General features: G+C 50.9%; 6 protein-coding genes across 6 annotated transcripts; 3 read left to right on the top strand and 3 right to left on the bottom strand.

The window, feature by feature from the left end:
• Window positions 1–436: 436 nt before the first annotated feature.
• CGCA056_v004234 (Secondary metabolism regulator LAE1) lies at window positions 437–3,474 on the top strand (the record flags this gene model as incomplete). Its single annotated transcript, XM_037319489.1, has 7 exons — window positions 437–454; window positions 602–731; window positions 792–829; window positions 910–947; window positions 1,003–1,140; window positions 1,791–2,953; window positions 3,026–3,474. 7 exons carry the CDS (start codon window positions 437–439, stop codon window positions 3,472–3,474), a joined length of 1,974 nt encoding a protein of 657 aa, XP_037181296.1.
• Window positions 3,475–4,162: 688 nt separating this feature from the next.
• CGCA056_v004233 (uncharacterized protein) lies at window positions 4,163–10,671 on the bottom strand (the record flags this gene model as incomplete). Its single annotated transcript, XM_037319488.1, has 4 exons — window positions 4,163–4,176; window positions 4,227–7,630; window positions 7,696–9,022; window positions 10,392–10,671. The coding sequence occupies 4 exons, from the start codon at window positions 10,669–10,671 to the stop codon at window positions 4,163–4,165; spliced, it is 5,025 nt and encodes a 1,674-aa protein (XP_037181295.1).
• Window positions 10,672–12,294: 1,623 nt separating this feature from the next.
• On the top strand, window positions 12,295–18,266 carry AMC8 (Metacaspase-8; the record flags this gene model as incomplete). The annotated part of the gene is made up of 2 exons (XM_037319487.1): window positions 12,295–18,207; window positions 18,264–18,266. 2 exons carry the CDS (start codon window positions 12,295–12,297, stop codon window positions 18,264–18,266), a joined length of 5,916 nt encoding a protein of 1,971 aa, XP_037181294.1.
• A 405-nt stretch (window positions 18,267–18,671) lies between these two features.
• Window positions 18,672–19,206, top strand: CGCA056_v004231 (uncharacterized protein; the record flags this gene model as incomplete). The annotated part of the gene is made up of 2 exons (XM_037319486.1): window positions 18,672–18,716; window positions 18,778–19,206. The coding sequence occupies 2 exons, from the start codon at window positions 18,672–18,674 to the stop codon at window positions 19,204–19,206; spliced, it is 474 nt and encodes a 157-aa protein (XP_037181293.1).
• Window positions 19,207–19,610: 404 nt separating this feature from the next.
• Window positions 19,611–20,220, bottom strand: CGCA056_v004230 (uncharacterized protein; the record flags this gene model as incomplete). The annotated part of the gene is made up of 2 exons (XM_037319485.1): window positions 19,611–19,694; window positions 19,744–20,220. 2 exons carry the CDS (start codon window positions 20,218–20,220, stop codon window positions 19,611–19,613), a joined length of 561 nt encoding a protein of 186 aa, XP_037181292.1.
• A 762-nt stretch (window positions 20,221–20,982) lies between these two features.
• On the bottom strand, window positions 20,983–22,584 carry CES2 (Cocaine esterase; the record flags this gene model as incomplete). The annotated part of the gene is made up of 1 exon (XM_037319484.1): window positions 20,983–22,584. The coding sequence occupies one exon, from the start codon at window positions 22,582–22,584 to the stop codon at window positions 20,983–20,985; it is 1,602 nt and encodes a 533-aa protein (XP_037182239.1).
• Window positions 22,585–24,397: the final 1,813 nt, after the last annotated feature.

Genomic DNA, 24,397 nt, shown 5'->3' with positions numbered 1-24,397 from the left:
GCTTGGCAACTTCGAGGCCATTTCGCTGCCACGTCTTCCCAAGCCCATCACCACCTTCATTGACCAGATGGCGGACGCAACAAGCAGTCCCAAGGCGACGTCCACAGGAGACAAATCAAAGAGCGCCTCCCCGAGTCGGTCTAAGACTGCATCACCAGCGGGTGGACTTTCCCCAGGTTCTACTCGTGCAGAGGTCCTCGCAGCTGCCATTGAAGTCGACGATGCGGTAATTATTTATCAACATCAATTTCATCGCACCCCATTGACTTGATGATTATTCAGATCCCAGGCAACGACTCCACCATTGAAGATAGAATGTTAGAACATGCAAGTGTCTTTTCTGAGGAGTTTAATTGATTTTACGATAGTTCTTCATACACCGCCTCTCTGACTTCCAGCGTGGTCGACTATCCTACGGAGAACGGTAGACGTTACCATGCTTTTCGAGCTGGAGGTATGTTCTTGGACAAGCTTTTTCAACCATCGGAAGCACCTTGCTGTACGAATACTTGGCTGACTTCAGAAGCTTATTATGGCCCCAATGATGAGGTACTTGCTCAAGAATCCGGTGGTGAATTTCGCTGATGGCGGCCTCTCTTAGCAAGAAATGGATCGGCTTGACTTCAATCATATGCTCATGACAAAAGCGATTGGAAATAAGCTCTTTCTGACCCCGATCGATGCTGGGAAAGTTCACAATGTCCTCGACATTGGGACAGGCACCGGTATCTGTAAGTTTATCACGCGTTGAAATTGCTTTTACTCGCAATGAATGCCTTACGTCTTCCTAGGGGCTATTGAAGCAGCAGAAATATTCCCCAATGCCAAGGTGAGCATTGCATACTCCTCAGTCGCGATCTATGTCCCAAAATCTTCTTTCCAACATGAACTGATTGCCCCGTCTGGTAGATCACCGGGAACGATCTGAGTGCTATTCAACCCACTTGGTAGGTTTTTTCCTATACCTTGCCAAACGAAATCATTGGTTTATCATAGATACAGGGTTCCGCCTAATGTCCATTTTGAGGTCGATGACGTTGAAAGTCCTTGGCTCGGCTTGAACGGATTTGACTTCATCTTCTGCAGGTACATGCTTGGTGCCATCGCAGACTGGCCGAAGCTGATGGAACGGGTCTACGAGTAAGTATGAGCGGTTGATATAGTGGATGCTTGTTTCTCATCATGCCTAGGAACACAAAGGAGGGTGGATGGGTCGAGTTCCAGGATTAACGTCCCACACCCACTTCTGGGCACCCCCCACATTTGGGCACCCCAAAAATGTCTCACCGCCATGAATACCCGCCACCTTCAAACCTACACAACTTTATCAATCTTTACCCAATTGACTTCATTTTTGGTATATAGCTTTATAAGCATCAGATGCCCTCATATTCCGAAGATGACGTCCTACGGGCGCTTGCTGCTATCGCAAACGGTACATCTGTCAAAAAAGCTGCATTTGAGCATGGTGTGCCGCGTTCAACTCTACAGAATCGGATCAGAGGTGTGCAGACGCGGGATATAGCGTTTTCTGATCTGCAAAGGCTTTCTCCAACCCAGGAAAGTCATCTGGCTGAATGGGTTCGAATCCAGGCTGCCCTAGGCCTTCCTCCAACCCATCAGCAACTCAAGGATTTTGCTGAACGCATCCTACAGATCCATGGAGACTCCCAGCCTCTTGGAAAAAACTGGGTGCAGTCTTTTATTAAGAGAAACCCATCTGTAAGGGTCCAAAGAAGCAGAGCAATCGATTCCCAGCGTATCAATAGAGCTTCAACTAATGTAATCAGGCAATGGTTCAAGCACCTCGCCATACCTGAGATCATGGCCATCAAGGCCTCCAATCGATACAATATGGATGAGACTGGTATTCTAGAAGGCAGAGGATCAAATGGGCTTGTCCTTGGATCATCAGAAACTCGTTCTATCCGCAAGAAACAGCCTGGATCGCGTGCTTGGACATCTCTGATCGAGTGTATCTCTGCAACTGGCAAGGCACTGCCTCCACTTGTTATATACAAGGGCAAGAGTGTCCAGCAGCAGTGGTTCCCTCTAGATCTGACGCCATATGAATCCTGGAAGTTCACAGCTACAGAAAATGGGTGGACTTCAGACTCTACAGCTGTCAAGTGGTTAACAGAGGTCTTTATTCCTTCAACCCAGCCAGGGGACCCCTCAGAGGTCAGATTATTGATTTTGGATGGTCATGGAAGCCATGAGACTACTGCTTTTATGTATACATGCTTCAGGAACAAGATACACTTGCTGTTCTTGCCAGCACACACGTCACACGTCCTTCAGCCACTTGATCAGTCGGTTTTTGGGCCCCTCAAGGCAGCATACAAGAAGGAGCTTGGATTACTGGCTGAATGGGATGCTGGTACAGTTGTGGGCAAGAGAAACTTCGTTATATGCTATGGCAAGGCGCGTAAGGCAGCCCTGACAAGCAAGAACATCATCAGTGGCTGGAAATGGACTGGTTTGTGGCCTGTCAGTATGGCTAGACCCCTCATGAGCCCTCTGCTGCTTGAGAACACATCAACCCCTGCCAAACCAGCTGGTCAGGTCTGCAAAGGGCTCTCTGATGGCAAAGCAAGCGAAAAATGGGCGGCAGATACATCAGCAGTCCTTTGGTCAACCCCCAAGAAGAGGGATGAGCTTCAGGATCAGTTCAGCCTGTTCAGCAAGCTAGATAACGATGAGCATACGCAGCGCCTGCTTTTCCGGAAGGTTCAGAAGGGCTTTGATGAGAAGGCATACCAATTAGCAGTAGCCCAGCGAAAGATTGAGGCACTGCAGGCAGAGGTTGATGCCAGTAGGGCCAGGAAACGGAAGAAGGTCAAAATGAGCCCAAATTCGAAGTTTGCCGATATTGAGGCTATTCGGAGGGCTCAAATCGAGGCGGGCGAACTTGAAAGTAGCACAGATGAATCCAGCGAGTCAGAAAACCCTAGTGATAGCGAAAGTTGCATCGTCGTCGCATCATAATACATATAAATATTGGTTGAAGTTGATGTGTATAAAGGTGAGGGCATCAAAAATGGGGTGCCCAAATGTGGGGGGTGCCCAGAAGTGGGTGTGGGACGTTACGACCTGAGCTTCGTGTCCGACGACGGCAGCCTTACAGAGGAGCATGAGACCATGAAATGGGTACAGGGGTTCATCAAAGCTTGCGAAACGATAGGCCGCAACGCATGCCCCGGGCCTCATCTGGAAGGATGGGTCCAGGACGCTGGCTTCACCGACGTCGTGTATCAGCGGTTCAAACTGCCCATTGGACCATGGCCCAAGGACCCTCATTACAAGGAACTCGGAATTATCAATCTTATTCAATTGATGGACGGCGCAGAAGCATTTACTTTCAGGATCTTCTGTGACGTCCTGGGATGGACTCGCGATGAGTGCATCGTCATGCTTGCCAAGGTCCGCAATGAGTTGAAGTCTAACACCTTCCACGCTCGCATGGAGTTGTGAGTATAACGTCTTGCCTGACATCAATCTCGTATCATGGGCTAACGTGATGTATCGTCAGTCATGTGGTATATGGCAGAAAGCCTTCAGACTAGAAACTATCATCTCGTTCCGGAGGGCTTGATACGCTGGTTGTGTTTACCTTGATCATTGCATCACTCAGTTACTTTTGCGATTGTCTTCGCTCATCAAGAAATGAACCCTAGTGATCTAGGCTCAATTACTTATGCCATGCCGGCGGAGTTTCTCTGAGCTGTGCTTGAATTGAAACCTACGCGAATACGCCGTCGCAAATGGGGTGTACCATGTAAGCTGTGTGGAAAGGGGAGCAAAATAGTGATTTCCAGAACTGGTTTTCCGGAATAGCCAAAAGATTCACACTGAGCGGAGGTAATGGGTTTGTTCCCTATCTCTACTTAGATAAAGGTGATAACACGATATCATGGTCCAAAAAGATGCTCGTTGATGCTCGCGCCGTTGTTGGCACACTATTTCCCGCTGTAGTGTGATGTTGCATCTCCGCACGAACTTTGCCGCGGGCCCTTTTGGTCCGTTTGTTCCTCGGATGTGTCTCCTTTGGTTCTTCTGTACGGTCGATAACTTTTCATGGGATAGGCAAGCCAGCCCATGTGGCTGTCCACGAACTTTGCATTCTCTTCGTTTTCTGTCAGACTTGACTCTACAAGCCTCTTCAAATCGCCTCCTCTGTGTTAGTAACATCGGACACAGGAACGTATAGATGGTTCTGTACTCACTCAGAATACTCCGCACTGCATCAAAAGTATTGATCAACACCAATTGAAAGAAGAAAGAGATCAGGAAGATTGGCAGAAGAAGTGTACCCATGACCAAACGGAAGTACATGCTCCAATAGGTGAACTTTGGATGCTTCAGGTCGTAGTATGCCATCAAGACTCTCCTCGCTGGCAGTTCAACAAAAAGGTATCCTACCCAGAACCAAAAATGCCAAGATTGTTCGTCCTCGTGAGCCCGTATCCCACGACTTGCGTGTATATTAGTGCCCTTGGAGTGGCCCTCAGAGGTCTCAGAACCGGCCTCCTCGGCTTGCCTTGTGAGGTTCTGCGTCTTTACCAACTTACGTCGATGACGATTGAGGAGAGGGCTTCCTTCCATCTTCGACAAAGAGTACCGGTTTATATTCTCTGATATAACTTCGACAACTCCATTTAGCCGCTTAGCGTTGGCCAACGCGACAACAGTGACAAGCAGCGCAACAACAGAACAGATAATCATTGGAGGTATGACACTGCTAGGTGGCTCTTCGCTCATTCCGAAAATGCTGGATGCAAAGCCCAGGGGCAGAAATACGACTGTGACGTAGGTAAAGAAGCGGATGTTCTCTGACCCACGAAGGTTGAGATCGTCGCGGATCTGTTGCTGGCCTCGTCTCAGTGTCTCTTTGAGTGACTGAATCTGCACATGCAAGCGATGCAGGTCCCGAATACGACGACGTGTAGTTCCTTCAAGCTTCCCAATATATCGGCGATATTTTCTCTCATCTGTGCGTGTCCAGCGTGGTCGCTCCTGACCTCGGTCTTTTTCTCGTGTCTCCCATTTTGATATGATGACCCGCATGTCTGACAAATCCTCTTCCAACACCTGAAGTATTTGCTGATATCTTTGCCATTGCTCACTGGATGAGAAATAATCCTCGCTGTTGAGAACGGAAAATGGGATGGCAACATGTTTCACACCAAGTTCTTCTTTGACAGTGTTGTAGATCGTCTTGGTGCTGTCAACGAGTTCTTCCAAAATTCTGTCAAAAAGATGCAACTCTAGCACCTTTCTCTGTCTCCAACAATTGTTATCTTGGACAAGATGGCCCTTGTCACCCCAAGGAAAATCTCTCTCGTGCATTTCCCTATCCCACCAAGTCGGAACCCGCTTGCCACCGGGGATGTGTTCGATAAGATGGCAAGTCCAGTGCCTGTCAAAGAAGTCTCCAATGAACCGAAACCCGACGGCAGCTTTCACAAGTAACTTTGGCTCTCTCCCTGGAAACTCGTCCACACCTCCCCTTGGAATTCCAACAGTGGGCGTGTAGTCCTCGTCCACCAGTTTGTAAAAGCTTAGATGAAGTTCGCTCTCCCAGGTGTTGAGAACCATGGAAGTTTCGTCCAGAAAATGCTTTTCATATTGATGGTGCCGCTCGAAGAAAAGAGAGATAGCTTGCCTTTCTTCTTGCGGGCTCGTCAGGTAGCAAACGAGAGCCCTCTCATCATCGGCTGATGGAAGCCAGATGAATCTTTTCTTTGCCTTGGAAGCCGTCCTAGGCAGAGATAATAGGTACCAGAGCTTGAAGTTGCTATTGACTCCGCGGAATGTAACGTTATTTTCTCTCTCGTGCTTCTGGAGATTTCGTTGCCTCAGAACGTCCGCAATAAACGTCATGTTGTCTGATTCATCCTCGAGGGCGTTGTGCCCATCTGGAGAAGGTATGTCTGTCCAAGTCTTACTCAGAAGCTGCAAAGGGTCTCCTGGATCTCTCGCTTCAGCGGCAGGACGATTCCGCCGTTCTCCATTCCTTAGATACCTTGTGTATCCCTCAGCTGCTCTGGATATGAGAGCTCCGGATGTATCCCTCTCAGTACGGTCAAGGAGACTCTCTGCCTCTTCGTTGAACTTGGCGGAAGTCTGCTTCTCCATGCTGAAGAAAGTGGGGTAATTGTAAAGCCATTCTTCATCCAGATCAACGATACTGCTTTGGTCGATCAGACTGTTGAATGGAATGCTCTTCTTCATAGATACTACCTTGGTTGCTTTGAGCTTGACCCCTGGCTGGGGCAATGTGGAGCCGAGCTGGGTCTCTGTCATTTCAGGACTAGGAGCCGATCCAACGGGTAATCTGGGGATGCGGTCTGTCTGCGCGGGCTGTCTCTTCGGTTGCATCAAGTTCAAGTCTGCAACCTCTTCCAATAGGTCATGCGTTGTGAACACCTTTGTTTGCGGCGTGGAAGAAGGTTCAGGCTGGGTGCCAGACGTGTTGAGTTTCGAGTGAATTCTCCAGCAATGAGTGAGAAGAATATATGGGATCTCGAAACTAGCGTGGAAGTAGAAGTCTCGATCATTTTCTCGGCCAAATAAAGCAGATTCCTTCGTGTTGCTATCCAAAAGCCCGAATAATAGCCCATTCGGACTCGTGGAACCAAAGAGAACTTCCAACGATGACTTGATCAGCTCCTGTGGAGGCCGCTTGTTTATACTGATGTCCCTGGTTCCGAGCATAATCGCCAGGGCATAGCGAATTGAGTTGTCCCATCCAGTTTCGGAGTTCTCATTGTGATGAACTTGTGCCTCAATTGTGTTTTGCCATACTTCGTTGAGTGAGGTTTTCTCTGAGAAGAAATCTCTGTTGATACCATAGAAAAGTGTCGTATCACTGGCATGAAATAGAAATCGCGTCTCCCTGGGAGACCGAGTCATTGCCAGCATTCTTTTCTTGGAGATTTCGTTCTCGGCCGTGAAACGTCTAAGAATATCTCGTTGAACATCACGAGAGTCGAACCTTCTGAGCAGGCTGTCATCTGTTAAGACCTGATCATGTTGAGCCACGGTGACATCTCGAATCTCCTTGCTTTGTTGTCCACGGCTGGGTTCTCCACTAAATTTCTCATCTTCAGCATCTGAAACTTTGTCTTCCGGAAAGTCTCGGAAGTGACCCTCGACCAGCTTCAGTGCTCTCCAGATCCATACATGCTCGCTAAGCCTGTACTTATTGCACCCTTCATCTTGCGAGTGGGGCCAAGCACGGGAAATGCGGACGTCGGACTTATTGAGGGCTGTGATCCAGGGAATAGCAACTTGTTTGATGATTCCCCGCGCGAGGTCCAACTCATCTTCGCCGTGGTATTGACTCGCAAATTCAAACACCTTGATTATCTGAAATGGGGTGTCTGTCAAGGAATCGATTGGCATAAAGGACTCGCTTTCCTCATTGCGAGACATCTTATTCCCCTTGACCCAATAGTTTGCTGAGAAGCAGTTCGAATCCGTTTTCTCAACTGAGTTGAGCCATTTTAAGTGGCCGCGACAGACTGAGTAGATTCGCTTTCGCAACTCCCCATAGGTATCATATTGGTCTTTGCTCCTCGCGGCGGTCAACCGCTTTGAAATTTCAAGCAGAAAACTGAACGCAAAACTGCAACGGGTCAGCAAAAGTGTCTCGACAGAAGAAATATCATTTGATGAGCGAAAGTGTCTTACAAACTTGCCGGGGAAGACACACGGTGGCCCGATGTATCCCCACATGTCAACGCGACAGGCACAATATCTCCTTCCTCCTCGGGGTCACGCAGAGGAATCGCGCAAACGGACAAGATATGCTCAAGCTTTCTTCGAGCCACAAAGTCGATGTGGTTGAATGATTGGTTGACAGACTGGTCCTCAATCTCCAGCAAGCCTTTCGGTGGACCCGTAGGCAGCGGCGAAATCCAATTCCTTCTTCTATCTCTACCTGTTTCGCCGTCTCTCTGTCCATGATCGACATGGCTAGGTTCGTGGGCACAGGGAGAGAATGTCGTGAAGAACTTCGATGCAAAGGTCAAGTGGTTGCTGACGTCTGCTACATTTGCCGAGATCACGAAATCTTCCCAAGAAGCCCTAGAGTCAGTGAAACGCACCATCTTGTAGCCACTGACAACTTCAATTGCGGCCCCACCCCTGATCCTTCTAACCATCTTCTCGTGGGACTTTTGGTTAGCGGTTCCAAAACGAATGGCTCTACCATCCACGAATACCGATATAACCACCGCAATAGTGTCCTGGTTGTCATCATTTTCGGCATGTGGTAGTTTTACATTCCCCGAATATCCCCACATGTCTCCCTTGTGGCTGTCAACAGTAGCGTTTGTGGGCTTTCGAGAGCCAAGACGCATGAGCTGCATTGGTGTATCTTTGGTCGGCCGCTTTTCTTCCGTTGCTCCCTTTCGCTTTAGCGGATGAGCTAAAACCCATCCGTAGTTGTTCGGGCCTTGGACTGGAACATGTCCATCCCAATCGTCATTGAATTTATCCATGGGATCCAGGTAGTCCATGTCCCGAATGTGCAATCCTTTGCAAAATTCCATTGGGATGTCGACGTCAGTTTCCCCGGTATTGGTGATTATACATTGCTGAAGAACGGTCTTCTCGCGTACCATCCATTGGATCGTAAGCTTGAGGCTTTTATCTTCGACTTCGTACCGGGGCCACCTATCGTGAACGTAGCCCAGATGATGACAATTCTTCATGCTGATGCCTAGAACCCGCAATCCGTAGGTGAATCTTTGTCGAGACTTGTCACGGGATAAGAACAAGAGATCCTCGGCCCTCTCTTGAACAGAGTAGGGCTCATTTGTGGTCGTGTGGTCTGCACAAAAGATTCCTGAACTACCAGCGTCTAGGTAGCGGCTGAATTGCATGAGATCTCCGCATGCATTAACTGTAGCTGTCACCCCATGATCCCCGAAGGAAGCATGAGTGTCCTGGTTTGGTGCGTCTATCCAGGTGCTGATCTGGCTTTCGTTTGGACTGAAAATATCGCTAATCTTGCCTGTCGTCAATTAGTGGAACGTTGCATGTCATATTGCAAGGTGTCGACTTGCGATAGGTGAACTCTCGGAAATCATCGTCAGTTTCCGCCGGTACTTCATCAGAGTCCCAATATGGCAGCCTGTTTGCCTCCAGCGATGTCACGTCATGTTCGGTTGTCGAGGACTGTTCCCCCCCGTGCGTTGCCATGACTCCGGAAATGCGGCAAATGCGTACAGCAACCAGACGAACCGCGCGGTGCTGAATTTCTTACCAAAAGCTCGGCGGGTCCCAGACGCATTAAATGCTCGGCACTGACTCTGAGCTGTCATTTAAATGTGCGGCGGAAACGGGGCAAGGTGAATTGACGGTGGTCGGTTGGATCAAAACCAACTTGGCGGGCTTCTGTTTGGCTCGCTTTGCGCGCAATATGTAAGAGCATTTCCTAAGTCGGCGTCTTACTGCATGATATCCCTGTCACTTTCAAGGGGCACTTGCAGCTTTCGGCAAGGCTGGGCGAGATTGATAGAACTTTGAGTTGATTGAAGGCAGGACTCTCAGCAGGCCGGTAAACAAGTAAGAGGAATAAGAATGCAAAAGGGGTACTGTATCCGTGATTTTGATTTCATGAAGCATACTCTGCATGACCGCCAGAGGAGGCCATTTGCTAGTGAGTGTTCATCCCACAGCTGAGGGGTTCCCTAAATAGATCTTGGCGCTTGGCAGAGATACACCGCAATTTGAGTTGTCTGGACTCAGCGACCGTTTCTGCAGCCGTCTGCAAAAGATCTAGATTGCAAGTGGGAAAGCGAGCCAACAAGGGATTGCATCGGTCGAAAAGGCCATACCTGGACCTAGAAAATGCGCGTTGTTCAATCCACCACCTTTTGAAAGTGGAGTTGCACCCTTGTCGTCCCTAGCGGCTGGTATGGTCTCCTTTAAGTTGATCACAGCCTGCCTCAGTAGTGCCGACCACGCTGGCAGCAGCTCTGAACAGAGCTACTCTCATGTTTACAAGACGAGATCGAAGATGAGAAGTCTAGTATTGAATCATCATATGGACATTCTTGTTGCTCATCAACCATAGTCTATGAAGTGCCATCCTGAGAAGAACGACTCCGGAGTGGTTTGAAGAGAGGCTTCGCTCGCACTATCAAAGGCTTTAATACAGGCAAACAAGCGCAGAGAATAGCACACGTGATTTCAGCAAGTGACCACATTGCCGGTTTTACATTCCACCACGTTCGATCGGGCATTGGATTGAGCCACTGCATTCTCAGAATAGAAATTGCGATTGTACTGTTGAGTGTCAGCGAATGCCTCGCCATGGAGATGAATCACCTACAAAAACCCCAACATGAATACGCCAACAAGAACCACCTTTTGTGTACGCGGCATTTGGAGCTGCCATATCTTGGGGATCGGCAGCGTTATAATGATGAAGTCCGTGACGATGTTGAAGGTACCGTTGAAGTACCAAATAATCGCGATGTTCTTGATGCATTTGCTTTCGATCGTGTGATCCCACACTGCCTCAAGGGGTATGCACTGCAAAAAGGCCACAAAGGTTTGAGAGAGACCCCACAAGAAAATCACGACCATGCAGCCTATTAGAACGTACCGCAGGCGTGATACCTCCAAGAGACGGTAGTATTCCAGTAGAAAAGTCATCTTGATGAAAATGATGGCGGCAAAATACAGTGACAAGGATACGAAAAAAGCTTTTGCCCAGCATCAGTCATTGATCCAATTTGAGGTGGGGCATTCGAGTAAACCTTGTCGTAGAGTACGAGTTGCTCAGTTGATAGCGTCCACTCATGCCTCCCAAAACCGTATGTAGTCACTGTTTCCGATGAGCATAAATTGCAAAAACACGCTTATCACTTCCGACTTAGTCAAAATCATTGTTATCGCACATCCGATGATGCAGCACTGGGTAATAGTAAGATTCAAGTTCAGGAAATTCAAGTTGGCGGACATGCTCACTAAAGACGCGACCGCCGCGCAATCGTCCCAGCCGCGTTGCTTGATCAAGCTTCTTGACAAGATTCTCATCCCTACCACAACAGTCGAAATAGTCATGACTGATGCAGCTACCCCAATGATGACGCCAGACTTATCACCACTCTCCTGGCCATTAATCGTGGGCCTTGTTGCATTCATGGCGACTGGACATTAGCTGCGAGATGAAGTCGCAGCAGAGCAGGCGGTCACGCAGGCCGAGGAGGACATGGAACTGACCAAGGAGTGGCGATTGAGTTCAATATGGTTCCTCTTGCATGCAAAGTCGAAATGTCAGTTGTTGGGAGCGACCCAAAAGGAGAGTATTCGGACGGAATGGAACAGACTGGACGTGCGTGTGGCAACGGATGAACGAGGAAGTCGCGATTTCGGGTCGAAGGCCCGAATAAAGAAACGCAATTGACAGCGGCCAACATATGTTACCATAGACAAGCTTGACTGTTCGTCATGGATCAAAGAAATTCGATGTCGTTAGCGGCACTTGTTAACCGGTGCGACGCCATCGGGCTGATCTAGATTTAGTCTCACATCCAGGCCTACCATCTTAGGTTCGCATCTATTCCGGAAGCAGCGTGATTTGCCTGACCGCTTCCGGCTGGGGGGAATCGAGTGGTTTTCGTGTCTAATTTCCCTGTCACCAATGCAATGAGTTCTTCCAGTAGTAGTCTTGCACTGCATTTCATCCTTCTCAATCAAACGTAGCAAGTCTCAGTCATTCCTATGGTGTCGTTCCCAGGTCTATTTTCAGCATCTACTGAGGTATTCGTTGCTCTATTTTGTAGAGGGACCCAGCCACAGCGGCTCAATCCTCCGCTATCGTCAGACTTCGCTGCTTATTCTGAGAGCCTCAACTCGAGAGATTGTCCCAGAATGAGATATCTGTACCTTCTGATGACAACAGCTCAAATCAGGGAGCGCTGATGCATGTAACATTCATCATTAAGGTCATTGGTGCCCGCCTCGAAGTTAGGCAACCAGCGACAGGGGGCCAGCAAGAACAGCGAGGCAACCAGTGTACAACGAAAAAGAAGCATGTCAGCGCACAGGATAAGACGCCCTATGGGCTTCCGCCGTTATGGGTGGGTCTAGTGTCTGAACCAATCAATCACAGGGTGTTGAAGGTATTCGGGCGGCTGTTCTGATGGGTCGCAAAGAGGCAAACTACTTTTCCAGTAATACAAATGTCGGGCCAGATCCCAGGAAGTCTCATAACGCAGCTTTGAACTGGTAACACTTATTCGGAGCTTGTGCTAGTCTCGTGCAGGCGCAGCTATGTCAACCCAAAAACAACCGAGGCGGTTTGCACTGCTTGTTGGGATCGACTGCTACCTTGCGGGAGACGCAAGAAGATTCAGCAGTGGCCGCTGCGTCTCGATCAACAACCTCGAAGGATGCGTAAACGATGTCAATATCATGAAAGAAGTTCTGAATAACGATTTCAGGATACCAAATCCAACAGTTCTGACGTCACCTCCCTCAACACAAGGGGCTGAGCTTCCAACCTTCGCCGGCATTGAGAAAGCATTCGAACACATTTATGACTTTACGGAGTCCGGAGATATTTTCTTCTTCTATTTCTCTGGACACGGGGCACGACTAAGGCCAATATCTGTATCGCCCACCGGAGCAGCTTTCGATCCATCCCTGCTGCCTATGGACTTCTGTCTAGGAGAGCCAGCTATCCGTGGATGGCAGCTCAACCAGTGGTTGCAGAAGTTCAGCCATAAACAGGTTCAAGTCCTTGCCATCATTGATAGCTGTCACGTGGCTGGCTCAGAGAAATCTGGTGAGCGGTACAGGACCCCCCTCAATTGGGATGTCATCAATTTACTCCCACAAGATGAGCTAGCGGTCCGTGATATCCACAGCGCCGCTCAAGACCAGCCCAGCCTTCAAACATCATGGTCGATGTACCCAGAGACTTTCACATTGATGGCAGCTTGTGAGGATGATAAGAGCACTGCAGAAATGCTAATTGATGGAAGTTGGGTTGGCGTGTTCACGAAAACGATCGCCGACATCTTCCGAACATCCGGGGCTGACGAAGGAAGTCTGACATATTGTCACCTAAAGGAACGTTTGGCGAGAAGGCTTCGAGCGCAGCATTCTGTCGTTCATGGTCAAGACCGGCTACTATTCTTGGGTGATGGACGGTCTTATCCACGGTCACATCTCATCGCCTGGTTCCAGGATGGCAAAGTTCATCTTCCCATTGGGAAAGCTCACGGGGTCCACAGCTCCTCCGAATTCATGCCCATTTCGGCACCTAGCAGATTTGCTTTTAGAATGGACCACATTGAAGATTTCTACTCGACGGTTCAGCTTCAGTTTGAGGTCTGCGAAGCTCTGGCTAGAGATGATTTTCGAGTCGTCGCCTTCCGGTGGAGCTTAGGAAGCCGACAATTGCGTGTTTCCTATGACGCCACCGTCAATAGTACGCTCCAGGAGTACATTCTCCACGCCCTGAAATATCGTGTTTCCAGTGCGATAGAATTTGCGGCAACCGGCCATTCTGACAAGCGTCGTTCAGACTCTTTGCACATCAATCAGCAACCTCATGGCGGCGTTTTTGTTCAAAAGCCGACACATCTCATAGGCTACGAAGGACTAGCTCATGACTCGAGCGTAAGCGGCAACACAATCGATCATACTGCAGAAAAGGTCGCAGATCATATATTGCGCGTTTCTCGCTTCGAGCAGGCTCTGCAGCTTCGAGATAATACGTCGCCTGGGCCTAGACCGTTCGAAGTACTTATTCAGCCACTTCATGGCCTCTCTTCCATGGGTCCGTTCCCCCACAATCAGCAATTCGTATTCAGGCTTCACAGCGAGTGCGAAGAGGATCTTTTCTTCACCTTAATGAACTTTTCTCCTGGCTTTGGGATTCGGCAGGGTTTTCCTGAAGACGGGTTTTCGGCGAGGCTTGGGGCGCATGAGACCATCGCGTTCCCATTCACCATGAACATGGCCGATGAACTCAAGATACCAGCAATGATAAACGAGGAACAAGTCATCCGAGATATTGTCCGTATCATCGTTGTTCAAGGCGGGGAGGTATCTTGGAAAAGCCTAGAGCAGCCCAACGTCTGGAGCTCTGGCCAAGAAAGTCGCGGCCAGACGCAGTACAGGGATTGCATTGTTGCAGACAAGCATCGAAAATGGTGGATGGTTGATGAAGAGATAATCACAATCACCGATGGTTTGAAAGCTCCACCACAGCACCCACCGAGACGTGCTCTGGGCTTTTTGGATGAGCGACTGGAGCAAGTAATGCAGCGGTTTCGTTTGGGTTGTCAATTGTATCTCAGCTTCTCGCGCACTGGCAACATTGAAGATATCAATCATGCCATCCGCGAAATACGGCATGCTGTCGCCGACACTACAGGTACCGGGAAGGAGGTTGAGGTTATGCGTGCGACACTTGGAGAAATTGGGTTTTCTCTCAGCCAGCAATCAGCTAATACTGAGTCCGCCGATTATCTCAAAATAGCTGTGGAAGCAACGAAAGCATCTGGCCTCTGTGGTGTTTCTCGCGAAAAGCTTCTGAATCAGCTGGGGTCACTTCTGGGAAAATTGTTCAAATGCACAGAGGACCCAGCAACTTTAGAAGAAGCCATTCGAGTTACCAAGGAAGCAGCTTCTTCTACCAATGGCAACTACTTGGAACAAGCCACGGCCTTAATAAATCTGTGCAATCGACTGAGCGAGAGATTCAAGCATACTGGCCTGCTGTCGCACCTTGACGATGCGATTGACTTTGGCCGCGAGGCTATGGAGAAAACACAGCGCATCCCTCAATACTGGAACATTCAAACATCGATTGCTGCCAATCTTGGATTGTCATTATGCGACAGATTTTCAGTCACAGGCCGAAACGAGGACCTTAATGAAGGCATCAATCTGTGCGCAGTCGCTGTCTTGCAAGCAAGTCCGACTGATCCTAACCGTGCCCCCTGGCTCAATAACCTCGGTCTCGCGCACAACCACCAGTATTCTGTCTCGAACAATATGAATGATCTCGATGAAGCTATACGGGTGACACAAGATGCTTTGACTAGCATCCATCCCCGGCATCCGGCACGCAGTGGAATCATTTTTAACCTAGCCTCACGGCTCAGGGACAGGTCACGTTCTACTGGATCGATAGAAGACTTGAATGAAGCTGTGAGGCACTTCCGGGACATTCACGTGTCAGGTTACGCTGGCAATCTTCCAAGTCAGAAGATTGAGAGATCAAAACGACTTAGTCTCTTAGGCATTTCTTTGGGAGAACGATTTGAAAGGACCCATCAACGTACTGATATCGAAGAATCCGTCAAGATTTTAAAGATGTCTCTTGCAGCACAACCGGAAGGATCTACTGAAAGAGGGGTACGATTGCAGAACGTAGCCAATGCTCTACGTTCGAAATTTGAGCTGTTGAGAGATGTACGTGACATCGAAGAGGCCATCTCTTTACGAAGACAAGTTCTTCAAGAGAAATTTGACTTCGGTCTGAATCGCGAAGAGCTTCTGGAGAGTATGGTGGTTGATCTGCATTTGAAGGCCATGAAGACGAAGTCCCTGGTGGATCTGGAACAAGCCATCCAGGGCTGGAAACAGACAATTGCATCAGCCTCCGAAGGTCAATCAGAGAAAGCGAGTCGACTCGAACGATTGGCAATGGTGCTTTACACTAGGTTTCAGGTAACCGGTGACACATCCAATCTTGACGAAGCGGTCAATTCCTGTCGGAACGCTCTATCAGTGGCGACATCTCCTAGCGACTGCATCGATATTCGACGTACTCTGTCCATCTGTCTGTCCGCAAGAGCGTCCCATACAGGAGCCATGAAAGACACAGATGACTGTATCAAGCTCTCCAAAGAGACACTGGCAGATTCTGGCATTCAAGATTCAGACAGGCGCATTTTTCTAAGTTGTCTTGGGTCTTGCTTCGAAATTCGGCACTCAAACACCGGATCAATGGATGATCTCAACCAGAGCATTCATTTCAACAGGCAGTCAGTGGATATTTTACCCGCCGATGACGACCACAAACCTTCCGAAATATCCAACTTAGCAACTGCACTCCAGACCAGATTCCAACGAACAGGACAAATGATAGACATCAATGAGGCTATTCGACTTCTGAAAGAGCTGATTTATACTAGGCCCGGTGACGTGGAAGATGAGACCGTATTCCGAACAAATCTGGCCGGTCTTTTGGCCGAGAGATACATCAGAACATCAAACATGCATGACATCGACGAAGCAATCGAACTGGCACGACAAACGATCCCGTACAGACACGCCAACAGGCCTTCTCGCTTGAATAACCTGGCTGGCCTTTTGCAGCGGAGATATAACTACAAAAAGCAACCAGAAGACCTCACTGAAGCGGTCCAATTCTCCCGGGAGGCCGCTTTGACTATGAACAACCAAAATCCTAATCATGCGGCGCTTCTTTCCAATCTCGCAGTTGTTCTCTCTGAGAAACATCGCATTTCCATGGCATCGGATGATCTAGATGAAGCAATTCGGTTCGGGAAGGAAGCTGTTGAAAAAACTCGGGCTGATCATCCAGAACGAGCCAAAAGGACCTTTTTTCTTGGGCTCGATCTTGAGCATCGACATGCACACTCCAGAGATCTAGATGATCTCGAGACAGCCAAGAAGTGCCATCTTGAAGCCCTGCACACCACTAATAGCGGAGCCAATGTACGCATACACGCAGGCCATCGGTTTATGTCTATCTGCGACATAGCTGCCCAACATGAAGAGGCATTCTCTGCTGCTGAGACCGTTGTAGCGCTCATTCCTTTGATGGCGTCTTTAAGCCTGCAGCCCGCAGATAAGCGACATTTTCTTTCACAGGTTGTTGGACATACCTCTGATGCTGCAGCCATTGCACTTGCAGTGGGCAAATGTCCAGCATCTGCGGTCGAACTATTGGAGACTGGTCGGGGTGTAATTTCAAGCACTCTCCAAGACCTGAGAGCTGATGTCACGACCCTAGCAAGGTTTAATCCAGAACTGGCCGGACGTTTCGTGGAAATCCGCAATAAGCTAGATGCTCCAATGGTTGTCTCCTCCAGGAAAGCAGACTTTCCTATCCAAAGTCATGACAGGATTGTCGGAGCCTTTCCATTCGAAGGCGATCAGCGCCACGAGGCCAGTGGTCAGTTGAGCGATTTGTTGGCCGAGATCCGCGATGTTCCTGGATTCGATAGGTTCCTTCTCGCCGGGACTGAGATGCAAATGAGAGAAGCAGCTGCTGGAGGTCCCATTATCATCATCAACGTGGGTGCCCATAGGCGCGACGCCTTGGTCATCGACCAAAAGGGCATTCGTGCGTTGGAGCTCTCAGGTCTAAGTATTGAGGATATACATTCTCGCTCAAATACCCTGGACTCGGCGAAGACACTTGAATGGCTATGGGATGTCGCTGTCGGACCTATTCTTGACTTCCTCGGGTTTACTGGTACGCCAGGTGAGGGCATGCCGTGGCCGCGGGTTTGGTGGATTCCGACAGGCGCGCTCGTGCGGTTCCCCCTTCATGCTGCCGGTTATCACCTTCGTCGCAACTCAGATACGGCCATGGACAGGGTGATATCGTCGTACAGCTCGTCTGTAAAAGCCATCACAAACGCTCGAAGACAGCGGTTCCTTGTTGATGGGGACCCCGAGTCAGGCTCAAATGCTATCCTCATTTCCATGTCAGAAACTCCAAAACACTCGAGTCTTCAGCATGCAAAGAGGGAAATCGACGAGGTCAGCAAAATCTGTTCATCCATGGGCTTGCCATTTGAACATCCAGAGAACAACAATCGAGATGTTTTGGATGCTCTAGACAACTGCAAGATCTTCCATTTTGCTGGGCACGGAGGTACCCATCCTAAAGACCCATTGAAAAGTCTCCTTCTCCTCAAAGACTACGACAGCTTTCCCCTTACGGTCGGAAGCCTCCTTGACAAGAACCTACAGTCGAAGAGGCCTTTCCTCGCCTACCTTTCGGCATGCGGCACCGGCGAGATCAAAGATAAAAACTCTGTTGATGAGAGTATTCACTTGACCAGTGCTTTTCAGCTTGCGGGGTTTCAACACGTTGTTGGTACACTCTGGAGCGTCGACGACGCGGTGTGTGTGGATGTTGCAAGAGCCACCTATGAAGCGATCCAGGAGCATGGATTCAAAGACACTTCTGTAAGCCTAGGCCTTCACCGGGGTTTGCGATCGCTGCGTGATCGATGGGTGGCTAGTGAGACGGATCCCACGGTTCCTCGTCGGGACATCAAAGTCCCTCGGTTCGAAGATCGCAGATTGTTGTGGGTTCCATATGTGCATTACGGTGTCTGAGTGTCTCTGGTGGGTTTCTGGATTTTGGATTATTTTGTTCATTCTTTCAACATAGGCAATTCATGCAATGAAATCGAATAGTAATGTCATGTTCTTATTCACGTGGGTGGTCGCCTGTGGTTAGGTACGTGCAGCTACCTACCAGCCAACCTACTTTTGCTCACTGATCCAAATTGAAGTGCTGCTTACTAAGAGCGTAGGAGAATGCTCAGATGTTTGCATGCAGCCATAAAATGACCTGAATTCCCCAACATTTCAGGTTCATAGACACCCAAGCTAGAAGAGTGCAGGGATCAACTACTTTGGCGAACATGACGATCATCGAAATTGAAGTGATATTCGACTTTGTCTGTGCGGTAAGTGATCAATCCCCACACGCAGACATTCATCCAACTCATTTTCATGACCGTTTCTCAGTGGTGCTACATTGGCAAGCGCAAACTAGATCACGCCATCTCGCTCTACCAAAAGACCTACCCAGGTGGAAAGAAGGACGCCTTCTACATCACGTGGAAGCCATACTATCTGCACTATAACCCGCATCCTCACAGCGTCGATAAGAGCGAGGTGGCGAAATTCAGGTTGAGCGACATGTCGCCAGAAAGGCAAGCTGCATTGACACAGCGAATGGAGCAGATTGGCCGCTCCGTCGGCGTCAATTTCAAGTGGGGAGGCAAGATCGGCCCTGGCACGCGTGATGCGCATCGACTTGTGCGTTTGAGCCGGCCGGAAGACGCCAGTGTGCAGAGTGCATTGATCGATGGTCTCTTTGCGGCGTATCACGAGCTTGAGCGGGACATTTCTGACACCGAAATTCTTCAAATGTTGCGACTGGCGCTGGTATGAGTGGTTTGCATATGGAAAAGTTTCTCCAATCCACGACGGGTCTTCATGAAGTCAACGAGCAAGAGATAAAGACACGTGAGCTAGCTGCTGGCTGGGGTGTCCCGACCTTCATCATCCAGGGAGTTCATCGGTTGGGCGGCGCTCAGGATCCATCAGACTTCTACGAAGCATTTGTGAAAGTGAAGGAGGCAGATACGACGCACAACATCTGAGTCGGCCCAGGCAGGGCAGATTAAGTCTACTCTTCGAAAGTAATTATCAATCGAATACTAACTTGTAGATCCTGAAACCCAGATCTCATTTGCTTCTAGCTAAAGCCATAATCTATGCGTTGGTAAACTTTGCCCCAGCTGGTGGAGTATTTACCCCCATTCCCATTGAAATTTGGTGCCGAATGAGTGCGCTCAGGGCTGGCACTCCTCATTTCGTCGTTTCTCCTTGACTCCAAAGCACGCCAGCTCGCCTTGATCATTGCCCATGAAGGTATCCTAAAACAATCGTAAGCAAGCCGGAGCTAACGATGGAAAGGGTGCCTACCAAGTCAATCTCTGTGTCCACCAACTTATGCTCAACCCCAGTAGTGGGCTTCGGCCAGCAGCGGCAGCTGTACATCGTGGCTCTGTCCGGGTCCTTGAAGTCACAGTCCTGGCAGGTGCGCCAGAAGCGGCCGTCGCGACGGGCGACGAGCTTGCCGCGGCGGTTCTCGAGGCACTGGCCGAGGCGGAAGCGGTTCTGGGACCATCCGCCATTCATGTCGCTGCAGCAAGCCCAGACGATAGTGTCGATGAAGTCGCCGTGGATGTTGGTGCAGGACTTGCTGAAGTTGTGATTGCTGGCGAGGAGTTGATTGCCAGGGGCGTCGTTGATGGAGAAGTTGCCGTTGGCAGAGACGTTGAAGCTCTCGACTGCCGCACTATTGATAATTGTGGAAGACACAGGAATCGGCGAGGGAGGTCCGATGGGACTGGTGATGCTGGCAGCAGCCGCTGCAACAATGGTAGTGCTGAGCTGCATGGTGATAGGTGTGGAGAAGTTGAGATTTTGTAAAATGTGATTGTATATTGAGTGTGTGCCTTACTTTTGTCGATGGAGGTGTTTTGGTTGAAGGCGTTGTAGGTGAAGAAACTGTGGTTGATGGGGCCTGGTGTATGTTGACGAAGTGGGAAAAGGTTGGGAGCGAAGGTGCTGCCAGCTAGATGAAGTCTTTGGAAATGCAGGCGTGGAAATGCAACACGGGGAGGAACCATTCAAACATTGTCGAAGAATATTCAAGGGACTTTGAGAACCGATGGAAGGAAGGATCCTTCTTCCCTTCTAACTTTCCTTCGCAGATGCGTCTGCCATGAGCTCTCAGTCACACCAGAGAGGTAAAGGAACAGCTAGGTAAGATATTCCCCCATTGTTTCCCTCGGCACTCTAGAGCATGATCTTACAGGTGAAATTCCGAAGAGGCTACTATGGGACATGGAGGAGTCTTATTCAATCGCTGCTCAGTGAATCTTCACTCCAGCTTGTGTTTCAACGGAGGCCGTTGCATCCGAGATACGGGACCCACCCGGACTACGTTAACGGCCCCACCACGGCGCATCCGAAGCCGGACCTCGTCCTGGGGACCATGCTTTTGCTCAAAAGAGGGCGTGAATCAACAGGACGTTGAGTTAAATTGTTGAAAGGATTGTCTGATTATATCAACTCGATGTTAAACATTATACTAGTGAAAGGCCTTACTTTTGATCGCTGAAAACAAGAAACACACCCACCCAAATCTACGCAAAACTACCACGAAAAGCCCAACGCATCCTCTAGCCCATAGTACAAAGGACAGATGTAATCCGCCGTCAAAAGCGACGACACCGCCGTCACCCCCGTCGACGACCCGGACCCAATCAGCCCCAAATCCATGCCCAACAGCGAGCCGCCCACCTTGGTCCACCCCACGCCGCCGGCCGGGTTCTTCGCGAACCCGCCCCAGACGCCCTGCATCCACGAGCTCAGCTTGGTCTGCTGCGCAGACGCGGCGCCCCACTTGGCGTACTGCCCGTACGTGCCAAACACCGACGGGATCTCGCTCGTGTGGTACGAGCCCGCGTTCGCGAAGATGCCCGTCGACGTGAAGGACGGGTCGTAGCGGTAGCGGTACGCCGTGTACCCGTTGGAGGCCAGGTACGACGCGAGCGTGGACGTCGTGCACGTGAAGACGGCGTCGGTGATGATGCGGTCCGCGAGGATGTACGGGTCGTTGAAGCCCTGGAGGGCGTACTTGGCGAGGATCGAGTTCTTGGTCGCGGCGTCGGTGATGCCGACCATCGAGAGCGCGTCGCTCATCGCGCCGCTGCCGTCGTTCATCCCGTCGACGGCGAGGAACGCGCGCGCCTCGTTGAGGGTGGTGCCGATCATGACCGGGATCTTGGGCCACGTCTTGCTGGAGATGCTGGGGCGCACGTCCTTGGTCGCGGTGCCGTCGCCGGCGACGGGCGGGAAGACGAGCGCGGCGGACTCGATGTAGGCCTTGATCGCGGTGGCGTCCACCTTGCGCAGGCAGGCGATGTCAGCGCAGGAGAACTGCTTGAGGACCTTGTTGTAGCTGTCGAGGCCGGAGCCGAGGAGCAGGCTCTGCTGGGACTCCATGATGGCCGCGGCGAAGGGCAGCGGGGACGGCGGGTTCGCGAGGAGCTGCTTCACGGACTCGCCGCCGGCGGACTCGCCAAAGATGGTGACGCGCTTCGAGTCGCCGCCGAAGGACGCGATGTTGTCCTGAACCCACTGCAGCGCGAAGCGCTGGTCGAGGTAGCCAGCGTTCTGGGAGCCCTTGGCGATCTCAGGGGAGTTGGAGAAGCCGAAGATGTTGGTGCGGTAGTTGATGGTGACGACGACAACGTCCTGGGAGACGGCGAGGGTGCTGCCGTCGTAGATGGGCAGGCTGGCGGTGCCGAACTGGAGGTTGCCCGGGAAGATCCAGAACATGACAGCCTTCTTGGAGGTCGGGGTCGCGGTGGGCGGCGTGAAGACATTGAGGTAGAGGCAGTCCTCGCTCTCGGCCGTCAGGGGCCCGGTCGGGTTACCGAAGATGGCCTTCTGGAGGGTCTGGGCGTTGCCGCTGTCGGTGAACTGCTGGATGCAGGCGGGCTTGAAGGCCGTCGCGGTGAGCGGGGTGGTCCATTTTGCCGGGGCCTGGGGAGGGGAGAACCGCTCCGGGGGCGACTTGGCGAAGGGGATTCCGAGATATGTATTTGCGCCGGGGGCTGAGGTGGCGCCGACGACGACGCCGGAGGCGATTGTTACCGACGGGGTTGCGGCTCGGGCGTTGTTTGCTGGGGCCGCGAGGGCTTGGAGAAAGAGGGTGGATGAGAGAAGGAGTGAGAGCTGGTTGAAACCCATGGTCGATGGAGAGAATGTGGTTGGGTAAGACCTTTTGGAGAAGGAATGTGATGAAGCGACTCGATGCTCTTGGTTGTTGGAATGTTGTGTTTCAATGGCTCTCTCGTCGATTCTTATATGAAATTCCCGGAATTCTCGCCCATTCTCTCAAAACGGAGCCACAGGTATTCGATAATTCAACCGCCACAACGGATCATGGTCTTCTCTGTGCCACGAGAGACACCCATCCAAGACATTCGCGCTTATCCCATCAAGTCGGTGCTTTGACCAACACCAAGAAGTAGCCCGTCTCCCACCCCGGGCCAGACGACGCCGCTTCCGGGAGGACGAACAGCCCGCATTCGGCATCTTCAACGGAGCTTGTCTCACTTCGTAAAGAAAGCCTGACGAAATAAACGACTAAGAAGGTCTGGGTTCTCTTTCATGGCTCTCGACCACGAGGGAACCGGGACCGCACTGGGCAACGACCTGCCGGGTGACGCTAGGCGCAGCGGACTGGGCGCAGAGACAGGACTAGACCCGGTCTAGGCGGACAATGGCATTGGCGACGGCGCGAACCACGGCGCTGGGACGTGTGTAAGTGGACTGATGCTTGCGAGGTCCTCGGGGGATTTGAGGGGAGCATAGGACGAGGTGGCGCCGCGCATCTTTCTTGATGCCAAGCCGGGACACTCTCCATCGGGGAAACTTTGACGCCGGTCTCTTTGGGGATGGAGCTTTGATGGAGTCGTGATTGGCGTATCTACTGACATGGATTCATTGAGCATGTACAAATGGCATCCCTGCAGCTCGAAGCTTCTCCCAGAGGCGTCTTCGATTACCGTAGTCCAGCCCGGAATCGGCTCCGATGCGTCTCTTCCAATGGGATCTCGCCGTTATAGGCAGACGAGTGAGACACGAGCATCCCCGCAAAGGCATTGGGGTATTCTTGTTGGCGTGGAAATGCTCCTTCAGCTGTGGTAGCCCAGCATCAACATCCCTTCCCGGTGACCTTCTCCCCGCCCTTCTTCACCCCCATCAAGCCTGGAAATGCGCCGTATCAAACCCACCCTCACAAACACAACACCAGCTCGAACTCCCCGTGTTATCCGCACCGCACCACCCTTCTCTCTTGCCCTCCCTCAAACACTGCGACGGACAGCTGCTCGCCGCCGGACACCCAACAACACAAAAGTACCTTTGCCGGTTCACCGTGTCCAGCACGCTGAGGCAGCGCGGCGTGCCGCCAAACGAGCACGCGTTCATCTGGTCCGGCGTGCAGGTATGGTTGGCGTTGTCGGCGCGGTCAAGAGGGTCGCCAGGACGGACTGGAAATACATTCTCTCCATGTGTGGGGGTTTTGTGGGTTTTGGATGGAGGGTCGTTGAGATTGAGTTGCGTTGCGTAGCGGGGAGATCAGATGAACGGAGACATGGGATGGCAGGTTCCGGCGATCGACACGACCAGACGATTCGTCCGGGCTTTATGCATATGCCGCTCACACATCGAGCCGGTCGCAGTGAACTGTTCAAAGTCGGCTCGCAGATTCCAAAACGGGGTCTGTCTTGACGAATTAGTGAGAGGCGCCGACTCGGGGGTTAATATATCGTCAACTCATCTCCCACCTGACCACAAACCCCCCTAGAAAACGATGGGATGAGTCGTGGTAGCCCGGCCTTTTGTATCCGAGCGCGGGAGCTCGTACCGCGGACAGCAAATCAATTAGTTCACAGAAACTCACTCTCCAGGAGAGGCCAACTCTGAAGGAGAAAAAAGAGAGGTATCAAGATTACGTTAAAACAGGCTGCTCCCGTTTTCACGCGCAAAGCCCGTA

The sequence above is a fragment of the Colletotrichum aenigma genome, assembly GCF_013390185.1.
Source record: "Colletotrichum aenigma strain Cg56 chromosome Unknown KSG_Cg56_contig03, whole genome shotgun sequence".
Lineage (NCBI taxonomy): Eukaryota > Fungi > Ascomycota > Sordariomycetes > Glomerellales > Glomerellaceae > Colletotrichum > Colletotrichum aenigma.
Note: the sequence above shows the minus strand (reverse complement) of the source record. Positions and strands in the feature narration are given on the sequence as shown.